This window comes from Triticum dicoccoides, chromosome 4B (genome assembly GCF_002162155.2).
Source record: "Triticum dicoccoides isolate Atlit2015 ecotype Zavitan chromosome 4B, WEW_v2.0, whole genome shotgun sequence".
NCBI classification, from domain to species: Eukaryota; Viridiplantae; Streptophyta; class Magnoliopsida; order Poales; family Poaceae; genus Triticum; species Triticum dicoccoides.
The window spans coordinates 353,563,611-353,575,165 of record NC_041387.1 but is presented as its reverse complement, the minus strand read 5'-3'; the positions used below and the strand labels follow the sequence as shown (position 1 = coordinate 353,575,165).

The following is an 11,555-nucleotide window of genomic DNA, read 5'->3' as shown; positions in this document are numbered from 1 at the left end:
GACGAGACGAATCCGGATACGCGGTCCGTTCGTCCGCCACACACCCCTAACCTATCGAACCCGCAACTTTCCCCCTCCGGCTCCTCTGCCCGAAAACACGAAACACCGGGAATACTTTCCCGGGGGTTTTCCCCCCTTCACCGGTATCACCTACTACCGCGTTAGGGCACACCGAGCACCGCGTATTGCCTTGTTATATTTTGTGATGCTTTGTTTGCTCTGTATTCATTATTTCTTCCCCCTCTTCTCTCCGGTAGACTACGAGACCGACGCTGCTACTGACCAGTTCGACTACGGAGTTGACGACCCCTCTCTCTCTTGCCAGAGCAACCAGGCAAGCCCCCCCCTTGATCACCAGATATCGCCTATTCTCCTCTATACTGCTTGCATTAGAGTAGTGTAGCATGTTACTGCTTTCGTTAATCCTATTCTGTTGCATAGCCTGACATTGTCGCTACATCTGTTGATACCTTACCTGCAATCCTAAATGCTTAGTATAGGATGCTAGTTTATCATCATTGGCCCTACATTCTTGTCAGTCTGCCTTGCTATACTATCGGGCCGTGATCACTTGGGAGGTGATCACGAGTATATACTATACATACATACATACTATACAGATGGTGACTAAAGTCGGGTCAGCTCATTGAGTACCCGCAAGTGATTCTGACGAGGGGGCTGAAAGGACAGGTGGCTCCATCCCGGTAGAGGTGGGCCTGGGTTCCCGACGGCCCCCGACTGTTACTTTGTGGCGGAGCGGCAGGGCAGGTTGAGACCACCTAGGAGACAGGTGGGCCTGGCCCTGTTCGGCATTCGCGGATACTTAACACGCTTAACGAGATCTTGGTATTTGATCTGAGTCTGGCTACTGGCCTATACGCACTAACCATCTACGCGGGAGTAGTTATGGGTATCCCGGCGTCGTGGTATCAGCCGAAGCACTTCAGACGTCAGCGACGGAGCGGCGCGCGCCGGATTGGAACGTAAGCCTGCTCTTGTATTAAGGGGGCTAGTTCTGCTTCCGGCCGCCCACGCAACGTGCAGGTGTGCTATGGGCGATGGGCCCAGACCCCTGTGCGCTTAGGTTTAGACCGGCGTGCTGGCCTCTCTGTTTGGCCTAGGTGGGGCTGCGACGTGTTGATCTTCCGCGGCCGGGAAGGACCCAGGAAAGTGTGTCCGGCCAAATGGGATCAAGCGTGTTGGGGAATGTGGTGCACCCCTGCAGGGAAGTTAATCTATTCGCATAGCCGTGATCTTCGGTAACAGGACGACTTGGAGTTGTACCTTGACCTTATGACAACTAGAACCGGATACTTAATAAAACACACCCTTCCAAGTGCCAGATACAACCGGTGGTCGCTCTACCTCAGGGATATGAGGAGGGGATCGCCGGGTAGGATTATGCTATGCGATGCTACTTGGAGATGCTACTTGGAGATGCTACTTGGAGGACTTCTATCTACTCTCTTCTACATGCTGCAAGACGGAGGCTGCCAGAAGCATAGTCTTCGACAGGATTAGCTATCCCCCTCTTATTCTGGCATTCTGCAGTTCAGTCCACTGATATGGCCCTTTACACATATACCCATGCATATGTAGTGTAGTTCCTTGCTTGCGAGTACTTTGGATGAGTACTCACGGTTGCTTCTCCCCCCTTTTCCCCCCTTTCCTTTCTTTCTGGTTGTCGCAACCAGATGCTGGAGTCCAGGAGCCAGACGCCACCGTCGACGACGACCCCTACTACACCGGAGGTGCCTACTACTACGTGCAGCCCGCTGACGACGACCAGAAGTAGTTAGGAGGATCCCAGGCAGGAGGCCTGCGCCTCTTTCGATCTATATCCTAGTTTGTGCTAGCCTTCTTAAGGCAAACTTGTTTAACTTATGTCTGTACTCAGATATTGTTGCTTCCGCTGACTCGTCTATGATCGAGCACTTGTATTCGAGCCCTCGAGGCCCCTGGCTTGTATTATGATGCTTGTATGACTTATTTTATTTGTAGAGTTGTGTTGTGATATCTTCCCGTGAGTCCCTGATCTTGATCGTACACATTTGCGTGCATGATTAGTGTACGATTGAATCGGGGGCGTCACAGTCGGCTGATAAATCTGACGGGCACCGTTAAAACTCCGCCCGCACAGATGTCCACTTGCCATATGGGCCACGGCTCGGTTCTAGGCTGGTCTAACGCCGTGCGTTTCCTTTCCTGACGCACAATTACTGCCGTCCAACAACCACCGACCATGTTTCCTCTACAAATTTCTTCTTCATGTCCCAAAAAAATTGGCGCCCCCGCACATATACCCCTTTTCTCTGGTCCAAACCCAAGCTTGACGGCATGACTTGCATGCGCCTCAGCGTTCTCTGCCGTCGGCGATATCCTGCCTATGATTCCCTCCCCGATTGTGGCGGCAGGGTTGAGGGTCATCACCTGGATCTGCAGCCATGAATCTCGTCCGGGCTCGCGGTTCTACAAGTGCGTCATGTAAGTTCCCACCACTCCCCTCGTTGTTTTCATTGATTCTCGGATCATACTCTGTCTCACCTCGTTCACCAATATTGTCCCGCAGGCTGGCCTTTGTGGATCCATCAGATCCATCGAGACATAGGCCACCGTGTTGAGTGGAGCAGCAGAGGGCCAACAACACGCAATGCTTAGCCACCGTCATCTCTGATGCACAGAGGTCACCGGCAACAATCCTTTGTGGAAGGCAACCACGGGCAGCAGCAGCAGCAACAACAGCTCACAAATCCACCTCTCCATACTCAGCTCCATGCTCCTCCTTGTGCATCTATAGCATGTTGCTTGGACACCCAGCGGATTGCGTTGCTGCTTGCGGGCACCAATCCACTGCCAACACTGATCGTCCTTGTTGTGCTCCTGTTACTGTTCGTGCATCAGAGCAATTAGATCAGTGTACTATGTAATCATGTTTACCCCACTGGACGGTTACTTGTCAGTACGTCAAGTTGTTTGCGTCGTGGTTAGATGTTAATCAGGTTTTTAGATTTATCAAGTATTATAGCCGACGTTCCTTTTATGAAAGTATGATGATGTGTCATGTGCTCGGTGTAACCATCTTACTTTGGCCAGTACTTCCTCCAGCTCGCAATCAATCCTTCCACCTAACCCTCACACACTACAATATACAAGGTGAATTTCGGTCTAAAAGCATAGAAATCTTGACTAATTCCTGAGAGGGTACAACATGGTAAGTATCTGCAAACCACAAACTGCCGTATATCTGTAATTAACTCTCCGAACAAGGATGCTCGGTTCACACCAATGCCACGAGCACCAATATAGCAAACCATCTTCAGCCTAGCACTTCCACAATAAATCTTTCCGCAGCTTTGTACAATGGAACCAACAGGTGAGCATCGTAGGTTGAGTACTTCAGTTTTTAGTTTTAATGAAATCATACTGAAACAACTGAATATGATATTGATCAGCAAACAAAGAAAAAACACAATAAGTATTAAATATCGTCTGCGATCGCAGGAACAATATTTGCAACTGACAATGGATTAATGACTTAGGTAATGCCATGCTTACATGCATATCATCAATTTGCGTAGAAACTTTTTGTCTAAAGAGGCACAGAGGAGAATGTGTTCCTTGCTTTTTTTGTTGAACCAAGCAATTCAAAACCCTCGAGGAAGGCACCATGATGAGAAGAACCAAGGCTAGACCAAAACTGATGCAAGTTGCAGACCGAGTATGCAAGATTTTGTACAATTGGCTTCTTTGTTGCAGTATAACAGGCCCATCCTCAACTGTTTCAAGAATGTTGCAGCTATTAAACACCTGATAATGTATGAAGTTAACATTTACCTGCACTAGTATATATCTACATCTTCTAAATTTGGCTTCAAATTTGTCATGTAAAAATTAATGCAAGATATCCAACTGTCTGAGCAGTACATACAGAGGGTAGACGGAAACAGTAAACAAGCAGATGAAAAGAAGACTGAAGGTGTACCATAATTCATCAAGGCAAAAAAAAGATAGTATCTTAACTGACAATATTAAGTAAACAATTCTTATAAACAGAAAGATGTGAAGGAAAAAAGGAAGGCTGGACTGAAATTGCATCTTTAGTTTAAATGGGGGTTATCCCCGTAGAAACTACTGTCCACTATCATCACTTGTCTCCTCCAGAGCATCTGGAAAGGGCACGACAGGAACGTGTTTGATGACCACGTTAACAACTAGAGAACGGCGGCGTCTGATGGTGGTCTTTGTGCTTATCATGCAAAGGATGCTCAAACGCCGGATTTCAACGACAGAGTATAAAATCTAATTCAGGCGTTTCTCCCTTTCCCCCAAATATTAAACTTCACTGAACCTTTCAAATTCCTTAACTGATTGTCCAGGACAGTGAAATGCTTGTTTTAGTTCCTCTAAATAAGTTGAATGGGCGTGACTGTAGGCACAGTAGTATGATCAGAACTATGGACGGTGAAACTACAGGTTGCTGGCGATGAGACCAGTACTTGCCATATAAATAATCTTATAGACTGTAAAAAAATTACATAGTGATACAATAAATAGTACCTCTTTAGCCTACGACAGAGCCTGAGCGCAACTTCATGTTAGTAGTTGCTAAGACGTAGTATGTATTGTTCCAGTGGCCTTTGCCAAATGATATGTTCTTGGGCTCTGCCGCGTCATGTGCATACCGTGGTGCCTGAAACCCCAAACTGATTAGCTCCCAATTAATTACTAACCAAACAGGAACATGACGAAGGATTCCAATAGCTTAATTAATGTACAAGTAAGCATTAATAGCAACATTCAGCATGAGAAATTGAGGATTAAAAAGAGGACTCGCAATATGTGGTATCACTTACCTTAGACTGAAGACAAATCAATGACTGAACTTGGTTAAGAAGAATGGAGTCACCGATTGTTCCAAATCCTTTCTCCCAAGAGTACATGTTGCAGAAGTCGTACGCCTCTCCAAGCGAGTCAAAACTTATACCCGGTTTCAGGACAATGACATTGCCTGAGTGGTTCTCAGCAAAAGCCCTCACTGCTTTCTTGAAAGCACTCTAGCAAGACGGGCAAGGGGCCTTACTGGGTGCCGCCAGCTTCTATCATAAGCCTGAAAATGTAACTCTTCCAAAAAGAGTTCAGACTATCATCCACGTTATTATCAAAATTCTGAACTACTTGCACATTCGATTAGATTTTCCTAAAATGTCGCAAAAGCAGTAAGAACTATACTAAAATGATTCATATCATGCAACATTATTCCACAGACGGCAGGTAAGTGCACACTATCATATATGTTATTGTCAAACTTCTGAATGCTTGTACATCGGTCACGCTTTACTAACATGGCGCAAAAAGAAGTACCAACATTACTATTTTTGAATTTCTACCAACCAATAACGCATACATATCTCAGCAGCACCTTTGTCATGCCAAATGGATTGACTACACAATTTGTCCTAGTCGTTCTTGCATCCGTATGATAAACATTGTTTACTAAGTATTCCAAATTAATAAATAAACAAGCAAGACCGCACACACCAACGCGAGAATTGTTCCCTGCGAAATCAGAACGAACCCTTAGACAATCCTCGCGCTTGAGGGTTCATTTCCCCTGTTGAGATTTCTGATTGTCTCTATGCTCTCCAGTGTACCACCCGTTGTCCTCTGCTCGTCCTTGTTTTCTCGACCCCAGCTTTACCCTGAAGAAATGTTCACATACTTTAATCAATTACAAACACTGGAAGTACACCCGAACATAACTGAATTACCGACCACAAAGCAGCAATAGCAAAATTAATAACTAACCGAGCACCCACCAACTATCTCCTGCATGCACTCTGTCCTCTCGACATTTAGCCATCTCTTGCCATACCGGATGCCAAAACCCTTCTCTCACGAATACAAGTTGTAGAAGGCGTACCGACAAAAGAGTCGAAAGTAGTGCTAAGAACAGGTGTGATCACATTTTCAGATGGGTTCTTCGCAAAACACCTGAATGCCTTCTCAAACACACTCACACAAGGTGGGCACGGTGTTCTGCTGGGGCGGCAGCATTAATCCTTAGCCTGCAAACACAGGCAACACAAACAATGAAATTTCTAATTGCAGAAAGCAATCAACATACAAAACAGAGGCACATATAGCATGATTTTTTTTTCTAATCGCATGGAGCAACCAGCCTACCAACACAGGCACATATACTATGAGTTTTCAAAATGCGGACACCAAACATACTGCAAACAACAGTACATAATTTAGTAATTTCCTTACTGCAGAGAGCAACCAGCCTGAAAACACAGGCTCTCATATAGTATGAATTATCTAAATGCAGGGAGAAACACTCTGCAATCACCAGTACATATATCAGAAATCTTTTCACTCAGAGAGTAATCAGCATGCATTTGTACTTTCAGAGACAACTGACGCCTGAATTTTGTGAATGCAGAGAACAAATCAGCGTGGAAACACACGCACATACAGCAGAAATTTATTAATGCAGACAGCAACCAGCACTTGCTCAAAATGGATGATATATTCAGTCATTTCTACTTTCATTTCCTAAGTCACATAATATCTTATGGAATGCAAAGTTGCTATTTCACCAACCTTTGTTCCACCCCGGTGCTTGGGGATTCCTCTTCCCCGTCGACAGCTCCGACATTGCTGGTGAGCTCTCCCTTCTGTTCGCCGCCCCCTCCTGCGCCAAGAAGGTTTGTGCTTAGCCGCTGTCCACCATCTGATGTTGACATGTTGTGCCGCCTCCCTGCGGTGCCACTTGCAGATCCACCACGGCAGAGTCATTGACAACCACATGAGCCGGCACCAAGCTCTTCCCCACCTCCTCAAGCAGACTGGATCTGAATCTTGCAACAAATCCATCCTCTAGATCAGCAAACGAGAGGGCTAAAATATGGAAGCAGCACCGCCGAAAAAAGCAAAGATCCATGTACCTACTGATTGGCTGCATCAGGAACTTCATGGCCGCTCGCCGGCATCGCTAGTTGCCTTTGACCCGAAGCCTTCAGCTTCCAAATAACCCGGTCTTGCCTTTAATTCGTTTTGTGCACAGATTCTGATCCACGGATCAGACGGGAACACGGATTCTGGTCCACGGCTCACCACGTCAGAGGCCGACGGCCGTCCACACCAACCAGCGCTGCCGCGATCGTATTTCACTACAGTACTCAATTTTCTGACGGACTGCCTGCGCGCGTATAGAACTCTGGCGCGGATCCACGAGCGCTAACCGACGACGTAGATAACGAGCTCATTTGAGCGCGCGCTCACTTACTCCACGTCGAATATAGAAGCACTTTTTCACAAACATATATGAAGTGAACTAAACACACATAGATCCCAACTGAACTCTTGGCAGTACAGCGACATGATAAGTTCTGAAGATGAACAGATAGACGATGCTCTTTGTTTCTTCATCATTGTCGCTTCCATTACAACAACAGTACGTCGGCGCCGCCACCTCATCAAGCCACCGTATCGGGGCACCCATCGGCGGCTGCGACTGCGAGCCCCTTCTTTCCTCTGCCGTCCCTGGAGCGCTCACGTGTTGGACCTGTCTGCGATCATCAGACGGCCGCCACGGTCCCTGGGTCAATAGCTTCTGTTTCACGAGATGATCAGGTGGGAGCGGATGAGTCACAGGATCAGGATCTTGGGGGGCCGAACGCAAAAACACCACTGCCTCACATCGGTTGCCCGCGATCAACTGCACACGCTGACGTGGTAGAGTCGCCGCACTCAAAACGTACGGACATACGTATCCTGGGACCGGTTCCACGAGTTCAAGGATCGTATTGACTTTGTATTCGCATGTTTAAGGACTGTATTGGAGCAGTTTCAGAGTTTAAGGGCCGTTTTCGACCTTGCCACCAACTTTAAGGATGGTTCATGCATTTTACTCCCCAGACTAGATCATGTATGGCGCGCGTTGCTGCGCCCATCCATTTTTGCACTCTAGTGTTAGAGATTGACAAAAATATGTGGTGAGAATATTGTTTTAATAGTGGCATACACCGTATATAGTATCTGTGATGCTTTATTTCACATTCCACCATTTTTGGTGGATTTGTTGGAAAATAGCTATCTAGTATCCCTTTTTGACACTTGTCTCTAGTCTCCTCTAGTGTTAAAAGGATACAATTTTTCCACTAATGACATATCTGGGCTGTGCAAAGGCAATATGTACTACCCTCTTTATAATCTGTTCTATCAAGAAATCTGAACAAATCATACTATAAAAGTGAAGGATCGTCCAAGAACATAATATTGCTTCCTCTTTGGAATGTTGTAGTTCTGAGTTTCCATAGACTTCCCTCTTATCTCCCGAACATGGACCTACTCCTTGGGTGGCTCAGCGGGCTTGGCATTCTTCCCTTGTCCTTGTGCTTGCTATTCCCTATCTGTATTTTGTTCCACCAGGGCCACCTTCATCTAGGCATCATCCGTGTTGGACCACTTGACATCTGATTATTTCTACTTCTTTACCTGAAAGTCAGAATTGATGCAGAACCCCACAGGAAACATCTAGTTTGCCGTCAGGCATGTACAAACAGTAATTGTCAGTGGCACACAACACTGGTAATTGTCATAATTAGCAAACAAAGTGACAACTGAGGCACTCATGAGAGGCTCCTTGACTTCAGCTCTCACATGCGGAAAGCAATGAAATAATGTACGACCATTAGAAGTATGAATTTTTCCATGCCAATACTATTAATAAGAAAGATCATGTGGCTCATTTCATGATAAAGGGAACATACACATTGGAAATCAAATAACAGTATGGATGGTTTGTTTTGGCCAATTGGAAATTTTGTTGCTAAGCCAAAAATTTTGGGAGCATCAATGAAGATGTCTTCTTATAAATAAAACATCAGTAGTGATGATTTCATCTTGTATGAAACTATGCAAGATGCAATAGCCTTTCGATTGTTTTTTTCGCACTTGAAATAGCCTAACTTCTAGTGATCATCAAGAAGCTATCAAGAAGTTTCCTGACCGATGCACAACAGCTAGACTATGTTTTACCCCTTATTCTATTATATGATTATAGAAATCTGCTACATACAGCAGCAAACAGTACCATGTCATGAATATAACACATAAATAAAATTCATACCGTCCTGATCTGCCTGTCTACATGAACTAATTAGCTGGATGCAGTCATTGCAGATTGCCAATATTTGAGAATCAACTTCCAAGATTTGCCCAAATCACTTAACCAGAACCAGGATGAGCACTGCTTGTACAAAATTAAGATTGAAAACACATTAGCACATCAGAATCACTGGGTGGGTGAGGCAAATTGTGCACAAGGGCATGAATTCAAGTGTGTCTAGATTGTTAGTAAAGTACCTGGATTAATCGCAGACGGTAAGTGGCATACTTTAACTAACAAGAATAGGAACTGCCTTCACGCAGGCTGATAGCCTTCAATGGCCTGCACACAACCGCATGCGTGGTTCCCATCTCTCTGTCTTCGGCATCGCCTCACTTCGCACACCATCGGCGCCCCATATGGCCTCGTCCGCATAGGCCAGACTTGCTGGCTTTTATCCCCTCTCCCAACATATCGATTTGGATCAGATCAAAAAGTGGCAGGGAGGAAGCATATATACATGTACCACTTAGAAACTGAAGTTTCCAGCAGATGAGCCGTCAGCGCCGCCATGAATATGTGCTTAGATGCGGAAGTGTGATTGCGTGTTTGAAGTCTGAGCAGTTACCAGTAGATGAGTTGTCAGCCATTATCGCTCCCTCATTCTACCTCGCAGGTAGATCGACCGCCTCGTCTGGATCGACCAGCGCCCGATTCACCCACATCATGATCGTGCGTCCTCTCTCGGCTAGATCAACTCATGCGCCTCAGCTGGATCCTGGAAGATCGCGTGATAGTTGATCCCCTGGCAGAGGACTGGATGGATTCGATGCGATCGCTCCGCTGCGCCTCGATAGGGATTGGATTTTTCCTTTTTGACGCAACCGAATCGAGACAGGATGGATTTCAGGCGGTCGCTCCTACGCCTCGCAAGCCCAGCTCAGCACTCAACCTCCTTTTAGCACTGGAGTGGGCTGGCGTCTCACGAACAGCCCAATGCACCAGAGGCATCCGTTTTGGCCTGTGGAGCAGCAGCCCACAGGACAACTGGGCTAGTTTAAATAGATTGTGGAGTAGATACGAAATCTAACGGTCAGGAACTCCCAGATCAATAAAACGGCCGACCGAAAGCCCAAATCGCTGTGAGCGCAGGGATTAGATGTGATTATACTGTCCTTAATAATAGCACCTTTGATGCATACCTTATAGTTTTGGATTCTCCCCACGCCGCCTGCTTGCGGGGAGAAGTAGCAGTGCAGCTACAACGGAGTGACCGATCTACCACCACCGCCAAACACCCACACGCCGCTCGCCCTCTCTCGAGATCTCTGGCGCCTCCCATGAATCCCCACCCCCTCCGCCTCGGCGCGCTCTTGGCGGCCCTCGTGCTTGCCGCCGGCGGCGGGTGGTGGGCCCGTGCGGAGGCGTCGATCCACACCTACGGCCGCGAGTCGTTTCGCGAGGTGGGCAACGCTTTCCTCCTCTCCGGCGGCAGCGAGGGCATTGTCGCCGACGGGGCCGATCTCGCCGCCCCCGACTCCTCCTTCATCAAGTGTGATTGCGTGTTTGAAGTCTGAGCACTTACCAGTAGATGAGTTGTCAGCCATTATCGCTCCCTCATTCTACCTCGCAGGTAGATCGACCGCCTCGTCTGGATCGACCAGCGCCCGATTCACCCACATCATGATCGTGCGTCCTCTCTCGGCTAGATCAACTCATGCGCCTCAGCTGGATCCTGGAAGATCGCGTGATAGTTGATCCCCTGGCAGAGGACTGGATGGATTCGATGCGATCGCTCCGCTGCGCCTCGATAGGGATTGGATTTTTCCTTCTTGACGCAACCGAATCGAGACAGGATGGATTTCAGGCGGTCGCTCCTACGCCTCGCAAGCCCAGCTCAGCACTCAACCTCCTTTTAGCACTGGAGTGGGCCGGCGTCTCACGAACGGCCCAATGCACCAGAGGCATCCGTTTTGGCCTGTGGAGCAGCAGCCCACAGGACAACTGGGCTAGTTTAAATAGATTGTGGAGTAGATACGAAATCTAACGGTCAGGAACTCCCAGATCAATAAAACGGCCGACCGAAAGCCCAAATCGCTGTGAGCGCAGGGATCAGATGCGATTATACTGTCCTTAATAATAGCACCTTTGATGCATACCTTATAGCTTTGGATTCTCCCCACGCCGCCTGTTTGCGGGGAGAAGTAGCAGTGCAGCTACAACGGAGTGACCGATCTACCACCACCGCCAAACACCCACACGCCGCTCGCCCTCTCTCGAGATCTCTGGCGCCTCCCATGAATCCCCACCCCCTCCGCCTCGGCGCGCTCTTGGCGGCCCTCGTGCTTGCCGCCGGCGGCGGGTGGTGGGCCCGTGCGGAGGCGTCGATCCACACCTACGGCCGCGAGTCGTTCCGCGAGGTGGGCAACGCTTTCCTCCT

At 47.7% G+C, this 11,555-nt stretch overlaps 1 protein-coding gene and 1 long non-coding RNA gene across 4 annotated transcripts in view; one reads left to right on the top strand and one right to left on the bottom strand.

The window, feature by feature from the left end:
* Positions 1 to 3,515: 3,515 nt before the first annotated feature.
* On the bottom strand, positions 3,516 to 7,120 carry LOC119293623. 3 transcript variants are annotated; one of them, XR_005143153.1, is made up of 7 exons: positions 6,951 to 7,120; positions 6,607 to 6,857; positions 5,806 to 6,065; positions 5,539 to 5,699; positions 4,854 to 5,107; positions 4,558 to 4,690; positions 3,516 to 3,776 (listed from the first exon to the last, which is right to left on the bottom strand). It is a non-coding gene; the product is annotated as an uncharacterized LOC119293623 (long non-coding RNA). The 3 variants fall into 3 exon arrangements; XR_005143154.1 differs by having other exon boundaries at positions 5,817 to 6,065; positions 6,955 to 7,120; XR_005143152.1 differs by having other exon boundaries at positions 3,517 to 3,776; positions 5,817 to 6,065.
* Positions 7,121 to 10,337: 3,217 nt separating this feature from the next.
* Positions 10,338 to 11,555, top strand: part of LOC119296142 (transmembrane protein 87B-like) — a 16,090-nt gene continuing 14,872 nt past the window's right edge. The window contains exon 1 of the mRNA XM_037574533.1: positions 10,338 to 10,667. Coding sequence (XP_037430430.1) covers positions 10,456 to 10,667 — 212 coding nt within the window. The 5' untranslated portion in view covers positions 10,338 to 10,455. The remainder of the gene's footprint in view (positions 10,668 to 11,555) is intronic.